Source organism: Acanthochromis polyacanthus, chromosome 4, assembly GCF_021347895.1.
Source record: "Acanthochromis polyacanthus isolate Apoly-LR-REF ecotype Palm Island chromosome 4, KAUST_Apoly_ChrSc, whole genome shotgun sequence".
NCBI lineage: Eukaryota > Metazoa > Chordata > Actinopteri > Pomacentridae > Acanthochromis > Acanthochromis polyacanthus.
In genome coordinates this window covers 45,641,917-45,658,813 of record NC_067116.1, presented here as the reverse complement: position 1 = coordinate 45,658,813, position 16,897 = coordinate 45,641,917, and the positions used below count along the sequence as shown (strand labels likewise).

The 16,897-nt window shown below is 41.7% G+C and overlaps 1 protein-coding gene across 1 annotated transcript in view; it reads right to left on the bottom strand.

Annotated features, from left to right (window-relative positions):
- Positions 1–6,233, bottom strand: part of fbn2b (fibrillin 2b) — a 121,560-nt gene extending 115,327 nt beyond the window's left edge. Inside the window, 2 exon segments of the mRNA XM_051946915.1 lie at positions 1,797–2,119; positions 6,032–6,233. Coding sequence (XP_051802875.1) covers positions 1,797–1,984 — 188 coding nt within the window. The 5' untranslated portion in view covers positions 1,985–2,119; positions 6,032–6,233.
- Positions 6,234–16,897: the final 10,664 nt, after the last annotated feature.

Genomic DNA, 16,897 nt, shown 5'->3' with positions numbered 1-16,897 from the left:
ACAGAATCTGTTTTCCCATCAAACACCAAAAACAACAGAAAAAAAGACAGAAAACAAACTTTGTGTTTGTTTTAGTTTAAAATGGAAGCTTTTAAATGGGTTTATATGAAACAAACAACAAACTAATCCGTGTATGGTTCATAATTTGGTTTTTCATTTCAAATTAAAATCTAAAAAACAACAATAAACCACATTGTTTTTGTTTTTCATTTTTTTAAACCTAAATGTATAATTATACTAATAAAAAACCACAGAGTTGGATTTTTGCTCTAGCTTTTAAAACCTGAAATACAAAATAATACGGCTGTTTTATTTTGTTGCAACACCGGAAGTCGCCGAGGAAAAAGAGTGTAGAGCTGGTCTGGACCGTGAACTCTTCTAGAATGGATCAAGTCCTTTTCCAGGGTCATTCTTTGAGAGTGGACAATCCACGCAGAAATCATGGAGCTCCACGATGCTGTGAGCGTCAGGAGGTTCTACACAAAGAACCATTCTGATTTCCAGTTCTAGATTCCAAACGGCACGCCGAAGGGAAAAGGTTTTTTTGTTTAAACATTAACCCTCCTGTTGTCCTCATTTACAGACACCAAAAATTATAGTTTCCTTGTCTGAAAAAAATCCAAAAATTCTGCAAAAAAATCCCCAAATTTATGAAAATTTGCAAAACCTTCAGGAAGAAAATTCCAATAATTCCTGAAAAGCTTCCCTTAAAAGTCTTATTAAAAAAACAAATCCCTAAAATTTGGCAAGAAAATCTTCAAAAAATGAATAAAAATCTTCCAAAAAAATCCTAAAAATATTTCAAGTGATTACATATATATCAGTAAACCTTCTAATATTTTATTTCAGAACATTCATAAAAAAATCAACCAAAATCCAGCGAATTTTGTTGAAAATATTTTTTCCAAACTTTAAAACGGGTCAGTTTGACCTGCAGGACGACATGAGGGTTAAAAATGGTAAAAACGCAGTATTTTTCTCTCCTTCTGCTATGAACATGTTATAAACCATACATGGATTATTTTACCACTTTGTCACAGTGGATCATCAGTGGAAACGGAAAAAACGTTTTCTCAGTATTGGTTTAAAACAGAAACATTAAAAATGGGGTTAAACCAAAGCAAAGAAACAAGCTGTGTTCTACTTTGTCACATTAATGGACAAATTTCTCTTTGTTGGTTTAGAACAGAAAACCAACAATGAGCCTGTTTCCTAGTTTTGTTTTTCTCTTTGGTGTTAAATGGATCCAACTTTAGAACCATGTGATCCCTTTAGTCCACTTCTCTGGATTCTCCTCATCAGACAAATAAACACCTCTACAAACACACTCACGCCTGCATACGTCCACATGCACGCCCCACATGCACGCCCCACATGCACACCCCACATGCACACCCCACAGCAGCCCTGAACTCCTCAGTCCTGCTCAGCTGACCCTCTCTGTGATGAACTCGGATCATCTCATCGCTCATGAGGCCTACAGAAAGCCGCCTTCTCCTCCCTTTCCCATGAAACTGTGGATTTGCTGTCGGTGCTGGGGAGCAGCTTGTTAAGTTCGAACATGTGCTGTTTTTGAGCAAACAATGTGGCAGTATTCAGCAGCATGGTTCTGTGAGGCGGGCTGGCCGGGGCCCAGAAAGCACAGCAGCTGAAAGAAAGCTGCCAGAGAGGGAAAAGACGTTTTCACTTTCAGACTTTCTGCAGACGCTGAGAACCACACAGAGCTGCTAATGCAGAACCGAACCTCGAACACTTTGAATAAACTCAGGATTAGCGGCTTTAGCTCGGCTGCTCACCCTCTCAGCGTCTCCTGGCCTCGGCGTCGGACCCGCTGCACCTCCCTCTGATCCACAGCGCCGGTGAAGCGGCTGGCTTGGTGCGGTCCGGTCCCGGTGGTCCCGGTCTGAGCGCCGGCCACGTGGACGGCCCCGAGGCACACGGCCGCCCATCCCAGCAGCACCTGAGCCAGCTTCCCTGATCCCATTGGTCGGTGTGGCCGGCCCTCCTAGCCCTGCTAGCGGTCGCTCTGTGACGTTCCGTTCCCGTTTGGACCCAGACTGAGGGGCGTGATGAAGACCTGGATCCAGACCGAGTCCCGGTGAGCTCTCCAGAGAAGAGGCTGGACAGAAGGAGAGAGAAGAAGCTCAGAACCACATGAAACAGCGAGTTCAGCTCATCTGATGAAACCTTGTCAGCAGGTGTGGCCCAGAAAGGAGCTCAGGTTCACCTTCACCTGCATCATGTTCCACAGGTGTTCATTTTAACAGATTATAAACCAGAAAACGTTCTGGGCACTGTGAATGACATAAAAGATGATGTTTCAACCATCCATCCATCCATCCATCCATTCTCTATACACCGCTTTATCCTCTCTAGGGTCATGGGGGGTGCTGGAGTCTATCCCAGCTGACACGGTGAAGGCAGGGGACACCCTGGACAGGTCACCAGTCTGTCACAGGGCTACATATACAGACACACAATCACACTCACATTCACACCTACGGACAATTTAGAGTAACCAATTAACCTCAGCATGTTTTTGGACTGTGGGAGGAAGCCGTAATATCAGCTGTAATATCTGTGTTAATTCATATGTTACTTATTTTAAAAAGGAACGTTTCAACATTTATCCTTCAATGCTGATTGGCTGTCACTGGTGACTGTTTAACCAATCAGATAGTTCAGTGGGCGGGACATTGTTTTATGGATTAAAAAATGACATTTGAGCCAAAGTAGTGCAATTTTAGATTAATTTAGTTTGTCAGGACTTGGTTTAAAGATACAAATAATCATAAAAATGGCAAATATTGGACCTGATAATCAGCCAGTCCTCATTTTGTTCGCTTCCTTAGTGAGCTTAAGTTGAAATATTCAGCGTAAAATGTAAAGTTTTTGCTGGTTTCACTACTTTTGACCTTCATTATATCTATCCAACTTTGAATTTCAACAGTTTTTTATTATTATTTTTAGCAAATAATTCCAGTTGTTTATTCTTTACAGTTGGCAAAGTGCTTCAACTATTAACAAAACTCTATTTCAGCGGTTTATTCCTCACATTTAGCCAGCTGTACTGACTCTTCAGTACTATTACAACATTTCAAACATTGTCCATTACTTTTGGACAAGTTTGGACTTTTCTTAGTTACACTACGACTTTTTTGCATGACTTTTAGCTAAATATTTGGTATTTATATCTACAATGATAAACAATTATTACCACTTGAAAATGGAAAAAGGTGCAGACATTTCCAGTTTTGCAGAGTTTTAAGGCCTAAAATGTGAATTATTCACACACTATAAATAACTAGAGGGTCTTAAACACAGTATTTTAGATTGGTGTGAATCTTTTTTACTTGAACCTCTTCAACAACACAGACTTGACTGTTTCCACGAGTTTGTAACTGTGTCCAGGCTTTGATTTATTCAAAATAAGCATCCAAAGTAAGATAAAAATGGTCCAAAATGACTGAAAACTGTCAAAAATGCCTGTTTATCAACTGTTTTAGTCATTCCAAGCTTTTATTTCTGCCTTTTAGCAAACTTTTTCAACTCCTCTGCCTGTTTTTAGCTGGTTTACGAGCATCTACAGTTGGCAGCAAGTGACAGTGGATCAACCGAATAACTTTTCTGGTTAATTAGCTGAGTTTTTAAATCCTGAATGCTGCAGAGGCTTCATCTGGGCTTCAACACACCCAGAAATCATTGATCCAACAGATCAAATAGGTAAATACTCTCGTACATTTTCCAAACTGAGGAGCACTGTGAACAGGAACGTCTCTCCTGTAAAACAGCTTGTTTTACAATTGGATTATCCCTGATTAGATTTGAGTGTTTGTGACATGCTTGGTGGCTCCATCAGGAAAAGAGGAACCAGATGAGGCTGAGGGAAGAAGAGCCTGCGAGGAAACACAGGAGACACTCAGATCCTGACTTCTAGCAATCTGTTTTCACTGTAGTCACTTCATAAGTGGTTTGTCAGTGAGCAGACACCGAATGCTGGATGTTCTGAGGCTACGCAGACGATAAGAGAGGCCAGAAACCCAGGGCTGTAAAGGGACAGTAAATGGGCCAATAAACACTCTAAACATGCCAAAGACGCTGTTAGAAACCGATAGTCAGGACTGATGTTTGGCTTCAACTGCATGTTTGATGCAGTATTTCTGTCATCTTACTGCAGGTTTACTGAGTTTGTGGTTCCCAAAATATGGATCGGAACCCCAAAGTAGAGAAAAGATGAACTTACACAAATTATCTTTGTTTTTCTAACTTTTGTTACTGAAATCAAACCTCTGAGAAGCATTAAAGTCAGGTTGAATCCTGTTTAGTTTATTTTACATTTGACCACTTTTATTTCCAGTGAAGTGACAATTTAACTGTTTTCATTGTTTTAAACAAACAATTTCAGCTGTCTAGTGATTATTTTTGAGCAAAATGCTAAAACTATCCATCTTACTGCAGTTTTTTTTTCTGAAGTTTTGCTTCCCAAAATGTGGGTCAGGACCCCCATGAAGTCACACAGTCCTTTTTTTTCTAAGTTTTATTGCTGAGAATAAGCCCCTTAGAGCTGCTAAAGTCAGGAGAACTTCAAACAGGGCCCATCATTTTCTCACAGCTTTGGTAAAACATTAAAAAGTTGTGAATCTCTGCTTTAAATGGTTGGTTTGGGCCTAGAGGGAGCCAGAGATGCAGACAGCGGACTGAGGGTCGAAAGCACAGGAGGGAACAGTTGAGTAATGACTCAATAGTGATCAGCTCATCTCACAATAAGGACAAATTAGTCATCCACAGACAGGAATACAATTAAATGACCCTCTCTATGACTTGGGGAGCTTTCTAAATCGACCAAACTGAACGTACACATTGTGAGGAGCTCGGTTTAACTGCATTAGCGCAAATTAAGAGGAAAAACACCAAGCCAGGAGGTTTATTTTTCCTCCTCCACCTCATTACAGACCACAGGTTTCAGGCTGAAATGTGGCGACACACAAGCAAAGAGACGAGGGTCCCGGCATGCTACAGATCAGGAAAGGGGAAGAAATCTGGCCCCACATCCCACCGAGTCAGATTCATTGTAATGGAAGATGAGAGACGGATGAAGTCAGTCAGGAATGCAGAGAGGAAGACGATGAGGGAAGAAGAGGCTGATATGAACACACACTGATGCCAGCAGTGCTCAGTAATTCGCTTTTTAGAAACTTGTTTTAATGAAAAAGCAAGTAAAAACACTTCAACTGACACAGATGGTCAGTGTTGGACTACTTTGTCTCATCTTATGTTGATTAATCCGCTCAAAAATCCCCTCAAACGCACTCGAACAGCTGCAATTCTAGCTGCCTGCAGTAACAGGAGAAGTGGATGGAGGCGGGATCAGTCCGAACAAAAGAAATGCATGATCAATTACAGACAGAGAGGAGATCTGTGAGCTTCTCCGACTGTGCTGTCAAAATGCTGCAGGTAAAGCCTCGGTCCTTTTCAGTCAGGATAATCACCGAATCAGGAAAACGGTTCACTGTGACCCCAAAGAGACACGGAAAGAGATGCAGCAGCACAGAGCTTCATAAACCCACAGAATGTGTGTGCTGCGGCTCAGAAGAGTTCAACAGACTTCCATTCCCTCTGCTTTGGGATGACTGACACTAATCTGAGATGTTTTCCACGATGCTGCAGAGACGAGCTGTTCGAGTCACCGCAACTTTATGAATGAGAAAAACGCAGCAGCATCAGCCCACTGCTCCAACACAGCCTGGATGGAAAAACAGTGCTCTCCAGGAAACCTTCAGACTTCGAGCAATCAAACTTTATCATCTGTTTTTAAGTGCAGATGTTTAAAAAAAAGCCGGTAAAAAACGCTGATCTCCCGCGCGTCATCTCTGCTTTACGCATGTTAAAACTCTGATTTTGGCCTCCATCTATTCTGCAGCCACGCGTGAGAGGATAATCTGCGTGAAACAACGAGCTTCTGGAACAATAGCTCCTATCAAAGCCATTGATAAGCAAAGTGTGCGGAGATGTGTGAGGCTACGGACCGTACCTTCAGCTGTAGCAGCGCCTTGGCGTCGAGCAGCCCGGTCGGAATCAGAGGCAGGATACGCGCCCCGGGATGGAATATTGAACTATAGCCTGGTGAGAAAAAGAGAAAAAGTTCGGGAATTGCCCTGTTTGGAAGAGGGGAGGGGACACGGAGAGGCAGAGGCAGGAGAGAGGGGGTAGGAACGGACTGCAGGACAAACCCACATTCCTGAAGACTCCTGGAGCTGTTGTAACAGGGGCCAACGAGCAGCTCACTGCGGCTTCACCCAGCCTCAACACGGCTCCACTACCATCACCCTGCAGGGGAAAAGGGGAAAAAAACTCCTTCAGGCTCCCCGAGAGATGAGATAAGAGCCTCTCAATGTAAATCTGCTTATCAGGCTGCAGAAAAGGAGACGAAAATGACAAATTATCACCGAGACTGGCACAGAAATCACGATGGCTAGAGTTGAAAACAGGATGAGAAAAACCTTTATTAGAACCACAGTGGATACTTTAACATGTTACATCAGCTAGAGCATATAGAACATCAAAAACATGCAAGAAGTGGACATAAAGTAGTGTTGATGCTGTCAAGATTCATGTAGAAAATACTGTAGATTCCTCTAAATGTGAGAAATAATATCACAGAGATACTTAGAAGGAACATATTTGTCCATAAGCAGAAAAACTACACACAAAATATTCATAATACACAGTTTAAAATGTATTAATGTTGTACCACAGTGTAATAAGATGTCTATGTTTCCATATACGGTGATTAATTAGCATATTTTACAGTTATTTAGCAAGAAAAAGTGTAAAATCTGACTTTATGGACATTTATTCAACTCAACCAGTGCATGAGGGAAAGTGGATAGTGCAAAAATATGAGGAGAAGTGTTGATATTGTTGGAATTCTTCTATATAAAGATCATTTAGATATTGCATAGATTCTTTTAAATGTGGAAAATAGGGTTACTACACAGGGTTCTTTAGAAAAATTCTAAAATTTCACCAATTTGTACGTATATAGAAGTATTGATGTTACATAGAGTCTTCTAAATGTATAAAATACTAATAATGCACTGTTTTAAATGCATTGTTTCTGCACCAGAGTGAAATATCTCTGAACTGTGATTAATTTACATGTTTACAGTTATTTAGCAAGAAAAAAGTGTGAAACCTGAATCTTTGTGCAGTTTGGCTGTTGCATGATTAGAATGAAAAGATAAAGTCTGACTGATCCCACAAGAGGGAGTTTTGCAGAGTCACAGCAGTCAAAAGGAATAGTGGTGATATTTTACAGATTCTTCTATCTGTAGAAGTATTACTGTCACAGAGTTTTCCAAATGTCTAAAACACTCATAATGCACAGGTTTGAATGTATTACTGCTGCAGTTTTCCTGCTCCTTTGTTTCCCTATACTATGATTATTTCACATAGTTTACGGTTATTTTGCAAGAAAAAAGTGTAAAATGTAACTTTTAAACCCTCATGCAGCTCAGCTAGTTCACAAACTATTAAAAAATAAGATAATATTAATCTTACTGATGCCACAGGAGGAAGTTTTGCAGAATTCCAGCAGTAAAAATGGAATAGTGCATAAGTAGTGCTGACGTTTACAGATTCTGTTATCAACGGAAAACCAACATATTGCACAGAGTTGTTCAGAAAAAATGCTAAAATTTCTCAGATTCTTTAAAATGTAGAAGTATTACTGTCATAATAGTCATCATGCACAGGTTTGAATGCTTTGTTTTTTTTCTACATCTGTCCTTCTCTGAACTGTGATTAACATATTTTACAGTTATTTAGCAGAAATCAGGTGTGGAATCTGACTTTTCAAACCCTCGTGCAGCTCAGCTCAGATCACAGACGTTTGTGAAGCTGAAAGCACCGAGCATGTTGTCAGATTTACGCTTGCTGTTCAAACGGTGCTGCTGTTTACTGATCAACACGTCCTTGTGCTTTGTTGCCACAAGTGCTGATAGGAAGCTAGCACTGACCCATCTGGGTGGTATATTGGTGAGGACAGCTGAGCACACCTCAGTGTGGCTACCTGCTGCCCTCATTTCACCACTCTGTACAAAAACCTGCTGAGTGGAGCTCAGGAAAGACGCTTCAACAAACTGTGACAGCGAGGGAAGTGGAGCTGCAGGTTCAGAGCTTTAGTCCGCTGTATTCCTGTTAGAGTCACATTTGAACACTTATGGCTGTGAAATGGAACAACTCTGCTGTTTACATGTTTTATAGAACAGTTTGGATCAATCTCATCGCTCAAACCAGTCTGCAGCATTCACAGATATTTTTGTGAGTCTGGAAACCTAAATGTGAGTACGACTGTGTTAGAAAACTGTTTAAACATAAAATAAAGTGTCTAGAAGATGATCCTGGTATCAAATGTGTGTAGAAACGATCATTTCACTGTCTATAACATGTTCTGACCACACATGCTGATATGAGCCTTAAAGTTTACCCAGAATGCACTTTGTAAAGTTAAAGGGCTGTTTCTGAGCAGAAAACCTCAGTTTGTCTGCAGATGTCACACTGAATTTATCTGCACTGTTTGTTGGAGGTTGTTCTGAGTAGAAACGTTCAGGGAATCCAGACTTGTTGTCGTCACGTCCGTCCAGTCCAACGTCCGTCCAGTCCAACGTCCGTCCAGTCCAACGTCCGTCCAGTCCAACGTCCGTCCAGTCCAACGTCCGTCCAGTCCAACATCCGTCCAGTCCAACGTCCGTCCAGTCCAACATCCGTCCAGTCCAACATCTGTCCTCTTCCTCTTGTTGTGATAATTTTTCTCCATAAATCTGATGGTAGTTTTTTTGTGGCCCTATAAATGTATGAACAGCCCTGTTGAGGATTTCAGAAGATGAGTCAAGAGGTTTTGAATAAATATTTTTGGTGTTGCTTCATTTCACCTCCATCACTGACATGTTTATTGAGGAAGATTCCGTTTAGTTTAAATACAGCATAGTTAACGTCTTTGTTAGACGGTGGTGCAGCTAAAGCTCAACACAGACGAGGATATGCTGTGACTGCTTGAATCTGCATTTCTTTGTTTCTGAACTGATAATCGGACATTTGAACTCTTTTCATGCAGGATTTGGTGACATATGAAGAGAAGGTTTGACCCTCTAATATCCTATTTCTGTAACTTTTCTTTGCTTAGCATCACTTATTGTTCCTCGTCCCTCTTTTTGACAGCCAGATGTTGAGTGTGTTCATTTAGAACTCCAATTCCATTTTGGTGAACCGGCTTAAGCTGCTATCAAAGCTAGAATGTCTAAACTAAACACAGTTTGATCCAAAGACTTCACCGTTGTGATTATATGGAACCACTGATGATCCTGAGCAGGTTCTTTGATCGGTGAACCAGCGAAGGACCTTCAAACAACCAGAGTGGAGGGATACGACTGATCTGAAGCAGAAGAATCAGCCATTGTTCTCTGTGGACGCTCAGCTTGTCTCCTGTATCTTTAAGGGCCATAAATACTTTTTAAAACACAATAGGGCATAAAACAAAGCAGAAAATACCTGGGGATCCTCTCATTTATTCGCCCTGACGTCCCGCGAGGAGCCCATGAAAAGGCAGAGATGTTTAGTTGTAAAATCTTCGGCCAGTTTTCAAGATCAAGATTAATGAAGTTGATTAATTGCAACCATGTGCAGAACGCTGTTGGTCTCTGCAGGACTCGGCATGATCTAATTTTACTGAAGCGAATGCAGGGAAGTGGGATTTCCGGAGAAGAGATGATGTAAAACCACTTTAATTACCGGGGATGTCTTTAAATTGGACTTTTTATTTATTTCCTCGTTGTGTTCTTTGATTAATAAGCGCTGAGGTTTGCTGCCAAAAGCACATTAAATGACAATGAAAGTGACCACACTGTAAAAAAAAATGTCCAGTAAAAGAAACGCAGTGAAAATTCAGCAGCAAGAGGGCAAGAAAAATATGTTTAAAGCAGTGGAATATTACAGCATTAAACAACCGTTTAAAAAAAAAAACAGTCTGAAAAAAACAGCAAATATAAGTAAGATAATGAGAGTTTTAGCACATTTAAAGACATGGAAAAGGTCTAATTTTACAGTCAAATTCTCATGTTTTTTTTTTTTTTTTTTTTTTTTACAAATTACCATTTCTTAAATTGCAGAAATTTCAGACTGAGACAGTAAAAAAAAATTATTTAGAATTTTTTTCCCTTAACATTTTCTGTCAAATGATGATAAATGGTAAACTGTAAATTAAAGATTTTTTAATTGCTGATTATATTAAAAAAACAGCATCACCATATCCAAAGTAGTGAAGACGGAGGCAGCAAAAAGTACAATTTTCAAGGCTTAAAATGCATCGATTTTCTTTGAAATTACAACAAATGTCTGCCAGACAAATATTTTTGCTGATTTAAATTTCTTGTAAAAGAAGAAATTACTATTTGTTAAAATACAGCATTTTGATGTGGGTGTTTTTTGTGTTGTTTTTTATTTTGTAAAATTTAGTCCAGTTTTTACATTTTTGGTTTATTTTTGGTTTTCAAAGTTAGCGTCTAAATTAACCCCCTTTTTCAACAGAATTTGTCATTCAAAAATTGACAGCTATGAGTAAAATAATGGTATTATTGCTGATTAAAAACTGTAAAAAAAAAAATAGTTGTAAGAATTAATTACTATTTTTGAATATTGATTTTTAGAAGTGACCATTATTTATCATTTTGAAGTTGTTTGTTGTTTTTTGTTGTAAACATCTAAATTAAGAGGTTTTTGGGGGGGATTTTATGAACTGTGACTGTATCATATAACTATATGTAAAATTGGAATATTATTTCTTTTAAAATACAGTGAAACTAAAAGCAAATTGTTCAAAAGCTAAAAGATAAAAACTGTTTGCAGTGCATTGAAATACACATCAAATCAGATTTTCATTCATTTTCTTTCAAATAATGTCAAATACCTGCAAAATAAATGTATTTTTTGCTGGTTTAATTACAGCAAAAAAAAAGTTTACAGTTAAAAATACATTTGAAAAATACAGTGTTATTTTATGTGGACAACATTTACAGTTTTTACAGTGCAGGGAAATACTGACATCAGATTTTCTTTTTGCCACTTTCTCCTTTGCACTTGAGCACAGACATGATTCTTCTTCACCTCACATCGTCGTACACGGCAGTTTGTCCTGCAGCCGCTGACGTGCAGCAGAGACGTGCAGCAGAGACGTGCAGCGGAGTCCTGCAGTGGAATCGTGCAGTGGAATCGTGCAGTGGTATCATGCAGCGTTAGTCGTGCAGTGGAATCATGCAGGATGATTTGTGGCGTGCTGGACGAGCTCTGGGGGAGTCTCTCAGTCTCACACTGACACCATGAAACACTGGGACGGATAGGAACAAACAATTAGACCCTGAAGGAGTTTCAGGCTCGTTTATGTGTGTGTGTTCCCTCTTTTTCTGTCTTTTTCCTCCCTCCCAGTGGTCCCTCCCTCTCTGCTCTAAACAGAACCACATTTCGCTAAGCAGAGATCTGGCTACAGAGAAAACACACCACTGTCTGGAGCGTATTGTACTTTCAGAGCCCATGGAAATACTTTTACTAGCCCTCCCTTTCCCTCTTTCTCCCTGCTCCCTCTCTCTTGCTCGTTTCCCACCTCTTTCTTTCCATTACATACATTTGTGTACACGTCTGTAAACACTCTGACGCTCCGTACGTAGAGCTGAGGTAAATATGTACGGGTTCCCACATGACTCATAAGCAGCAAGAGCTTTGCACTGTCACTGATTTTTCCAATATAGGTCAGAAAGAAGAGAGTCTGCAGCGCAAACGTGCAACATTCAAGATAAGAATGGAGGTTCTAGTGAGGCTTGTGGGTGACAAAAGCAAGTTATTTGTTTTGCACGGACCAGACTGCATCATTACTCTACCAAAGAACAACGTGGTTATATGTTATCACTGTCCGTCTGTCCGTCCGTCCGTCGGTCCGTCCGTCGGTCCGTCCGTCCGTCCGTCCGTATGTCCGTCCGTCGGTCCGTCCGTCGGTCCGTCCGTCTGTCCGTCCGTCCGTCCGTCCGTCGGTCCGTCCGTCGGTCCGTCCGTCCGTCCGTCCGTATGTCCGTCCGTATGTCCGTCCGTCGGTCCGTCCGTCTGTCCGTCCGTCCGTCCGTCCGTCCGTCCGTATGTCCGTCCGTCTGTCCGTCCGTCTGTCCGTCTGTCTGTCGGTCTGTCTGTCTGTCTGTCTGTCTGTCTGTCAGCAATATCACTCAAAAACGAACAGATTTAGATGAAATTTCCAGTGAAGGTCAGAAATGACACAAGGACCAAGTGACTATCATGATTGTGATCCTACTACAAATCCACCTCTGCGGACTTATCAGGACTTATCCATCAGAAATGATCCAAGGAACAGCTGATTAAACTGTGGGGGTGTTTCTGAGTCCCATCAGTTCCCGCCTCCTGCTACATATTTAGGTCACATGATCCGGTATTCGTACATAACATACACATGCAGAACACACTGAAAATTATGCGTGATGAGGTGTTAGTCTGGATAATACACTATTAAATATACGGTTAACTCTGACTTATAGTCTGGCTCCATGATTTTTTTTCTTAAATTTCATCCGTAGGAAATCATACGACTCAGCAGCCTTGTCTGAGTGCTGTTCTTGTTCTTACATGTTTTCCTGCCCAGTAGGAGTAAAAATGTTGGGGTCCCTCAGACTGTCCTCACATGAACATCTGCTCACATGCACTCTCCTCATCCCTTCATTCCCTGCATGTCGGCTTCGATCATCGGTATCGTTCTCTGACAGGAGGATGCTCAGTGTCTTTGCAGGACTAGAAATGATCTCAACTTTTGTCTTCACCCACGGATCAGATTAGTTCTTGAAAGGAGGAACTAGGGGAGACCACCAGCGCCTGACGGGGCCTTTCAGACTGTCTTTAGGCCAGCCAAGAGAGCCGTCGCTGAGCCAAATCACTTCCATGACAGCCCCTCAGCGGGGAGACATTCATGGCCAGAATTAGTCATACGGTACCGGCTGCCCACAGGGGTGAACCGGTGCAAATGTGGGTCAGCAGAGGCAGGTTAAGGGATTTAAATTAGTTTCCATAAGCTGGTTCTAATACAGCTTTATATTACTGCTCTGCATGGCCCTAAAGGGGAAAAGAAACACGAATTATATGCACAATCCTATGTAGAATACAACACACCTACAAGTCATTCTATGCAGAAGTTCCCAAAGACACACTGCATTTTTGTCCTATGGATGGGTTTTATAAATGCATATAAAGGTATTTTGGCCGCAAGTTGTAGGAAAGAAGTAAGATCAATGAATACTTGGGCTTTTATGAGGTGTTCAATGTGCAGTAACTCTGAAAAGCCTCAGGTCTGAAGGAAAAATATTCCATATGTACTTTCTGCAATTCTTAACTGATGCAGGCAATGAAGCTGGAGAAGCACCAAGGAAAAGATGCTTCTGCTGCAGCTTAGTTTGAACTAAACTACTGCATTACTGGAACACCAAAAGAGGAAACATTAGCCTATTAATGTGTTTGAACTGTGCAAGATATAAAAGAGAAAAATCCAAAGCTTAAGTCGTGAAAGCGTGTGGTTAAAGGAAATAAACATTGGACGAAGCTGGATTGTTTTGAGAGTTTCTTTCCAATTCTTCCAACGCTACGCAAGTCAAATGAGGTAATGATGAGGCTCGCTGGAGATTCAAAGCCCACAAATACTCCAAAGGAACCAGAAATCCTTTTGTTTGTTTGCATCCCCAGCTGTCACAGATCCCATTTTCCTGCTCTGAATTCATTCACTCCTGTTTCTAAAGCGTGCAGTATGCTTTGGCAGACTCCCTCAGGTCGTGGGAGTGTGGAGGTGTATTTGTGCATGCAGAGTGTGTATAAGTGTGTGTGGTGAGGTGGAGTCGAGAGTTTAGAGGCTGGAGTGTCGTCGTGGTCTTGGGGTTTGTGGTCGGAGTCTGTGGGGTCAGGGTGGAGTGTGACTGGGAATCCTGTGGTCCGCTGGTGGTTTCACTCCGAGTGGATGAAAATATGATCTGTGCACCGCACACACAGAAACACAAGACAGACACACAAACAAACACGTGCACGCTTGTTCAAAGTGGAAAAACATCTGTAACATAGATAGACAGACAGACAGATAGATTCACAAGCAGAGTAAAGGTAAAACTGTACAGAAATAACTGCATTTTAACAAACTTTCCCAGCAGGTGTTACAGCTGTCTGCCTGCTACAGTCAGCCCAGCTGTGGTTGAGCTGTGAGTCTGTAAGTGGTGATATTTTGCTTTGCCTGCATTTAATTACTAAAGTAGGTAGGTAGGTAGGTAGGTAGGTAGGTAGGTAGGTAGGTAGGTAGGTAGGTTGGTTGGTTGGTTGGTTGGTTGGTTGGTTGGTTGGTTGGTTGGTTGGTTGGTTGGTTGGTTGGTTGGTTGGTTGTAGACTGGACTGTTGGTAGATTAGTAAATAGAAAGGTAGGTACATTAAGTAGGCACGCAGGAAGGTAGGCAGGCAAGTAGGTATGTACAAATGTAGGACGATTCATAGACATGTAGGTAGGTAGGTTGGTCAGTCTCTCAGTTGTTCAGTAGGTCTGTAGTTAAGTAGTTAGATGCATGGAAAGTTAAACAGGTAAGCAGGTAGATAGATAAGTAGCTGGGTAGGTAGGTAGGTAGGTAGGTAGGTAGGTAGGTAGGTAGGTAGGTAGGTAGATTCTTTACAAATATTCTGTCCTCAAACTAACATTAAACCTTTCTCTATACACCATTCAAGCATTTCCATGGTTTTAGACCCTCTGTAATAAGATTGTTCAGGTGATTAACCTTTCAAGAACATGAGTTTTACAGATCGTTATCCAGCAGGGGTAATACAGAGCAGGATTTCTTCCTGTGATTTTCTTCTGGCAGATCAGAACAACATAGGTCAGTAAGTGGGATGGTTGGTAGGTCAGAAGATACAAAGGTAGCATGTAAGAATGATACTGATTGACTGACCTCCTTTCCCTTTCTCACGTGTCCCCCCCCCCCCCCCCCCCCTTCTTCCATCAGTCTTTCCATCATTTGCTTACAAGGCCAGTGTTTCTTGCCTCACCTTACCTGGAGCGCTGCTTTTCTCAGCTCTGTAAAGACTCGGCCGGTGCAGCTGTGCTGTTGGTGATGCAGTGGGAGAGGAATGCAGAACTTCAAAGTGTAAGACAAAGGATGTCAGTGTTCAGGGGGGATGAGAATATGTGATCTCATAAAACAGCACACAAACACATCGGTCCATTTATGCGAGGTTAGACGGCAGAGGATGATGAGGAGGAGGGAAGACCTGCCACATGTCCAGCCCTCAGTGTGGGAACCAGGGAGAGGAGGCGGGTTTCCACGTGATGTTCCTCCCCAGCGACAGAGCTCAGTGTAGCTGCCACCAGCTCGCCTTGGCCACGCTTAAATGACTGCTAAAACATGCAGTGGGGAGAGGGATGGAGAGGCCTGATGTGTATGACACGGCTGAAGAAAACTCTGAAAGACTTTGGTTTCAGCAAAACCTTCTGGATAAGAATCATGAAATTCCATAACCATTTTAACTGCAAAGACATTTTCATTCCAGAAAGAACTGAACTGAAAAAAGACAAAGAGAAATGTAGAGAGATTCCAAGAGAGCGGAAAGAATCCTCAGAGTGCTTGCTAACAGTTTGAGAGGCTAATGGCTTTCAGATGTGAGCAAACGTCTTTTGTATTTTCAAAGCAGCAGAAAACATTCCCTCTCTGAGGAATCCAAACAACGGCTGGAATTCACCGGCTCAAAGCTCAACAGCAGTTACCACCAAATGTTTATCTGTATTCGCTCATGTTTCAAGTGTGATATGTTTTCTGCCACAGACGGCCGTATTTTTCTAAAATCATCCTTCATTTGTGGTAGTGTTCTGTCATGCTGGTGTTTTCTCTGGCAGGGCTGTGAGGGGCACCGGGCAGGGCGCGGTGCTTTCTCCCCATTTCCTGCTCAAACCTTGGGGGAGCTGGGACTTGGATGAGGTGAGGTCATTTCTTGTTCCAACTGTAAAGCTGACTGCAGAGGGGGGAGACGGTGAAGTTTCCCAGTTCATTCTCAGCCACGTGCACATTATGGTCGCTTTGTGATGCCCAGCGGCTCCATCGTCAGACGCTTTGTGACGGCCAGCGGCTCCATCGTCAGACGCTTTGTGTCCCCGTTATACTGTCATTTCAGATGTGCTGTGGAGAAAGAGATGTCATGATTTAAAATAGGTCACATAGCATCCTTAAAGCAAAAAAATATGCATATTCACCCTCTGTTATAAGTTAAATTAAATGATTGACACAGATCTTATATGTTTCCATATGTTTCTATTAGCTTAGCTTAGCTTAGCATCCAGACTGAAAACAGGGTGAAACGGATCACCTGGCGCTACCAAACAGTCATAAAATCCACCTTACTGCAGCTCAAAAACACATGAATTTAACACATATCTTATTTTTTTAAATATATAAAAACCAAAATGTAAAATAATAGTTTTTTTACTCAGATTATTTTTCCATGGGGACCACTATACTTTACCAAATCTCCACTGGTTTTCGGACACCTTTTTCAGCTCCCTGAAGTTTGAACATAAAACAGGGAGAAGCCTGATTTAGCTGGAAGATGTCAGAAATTCTATACTGCTCAGCTGATGGTTTCGAACGCGTACGTGTTGTGTTGAGATGAAATTTGAGTTGAACGTCGTTCATACGAACACAAACCGACAGTAAGATGTAAGACGTCCTTCTTGGGACCCAGAAATCCTTCTCAGCGTTCCATCCTCAGGGATTCGTAAAATGCGTCTCGAGGAGGATTGCTATTGGAAGCTGTGGAGCTCATGTGGAAGTTTTCTGAA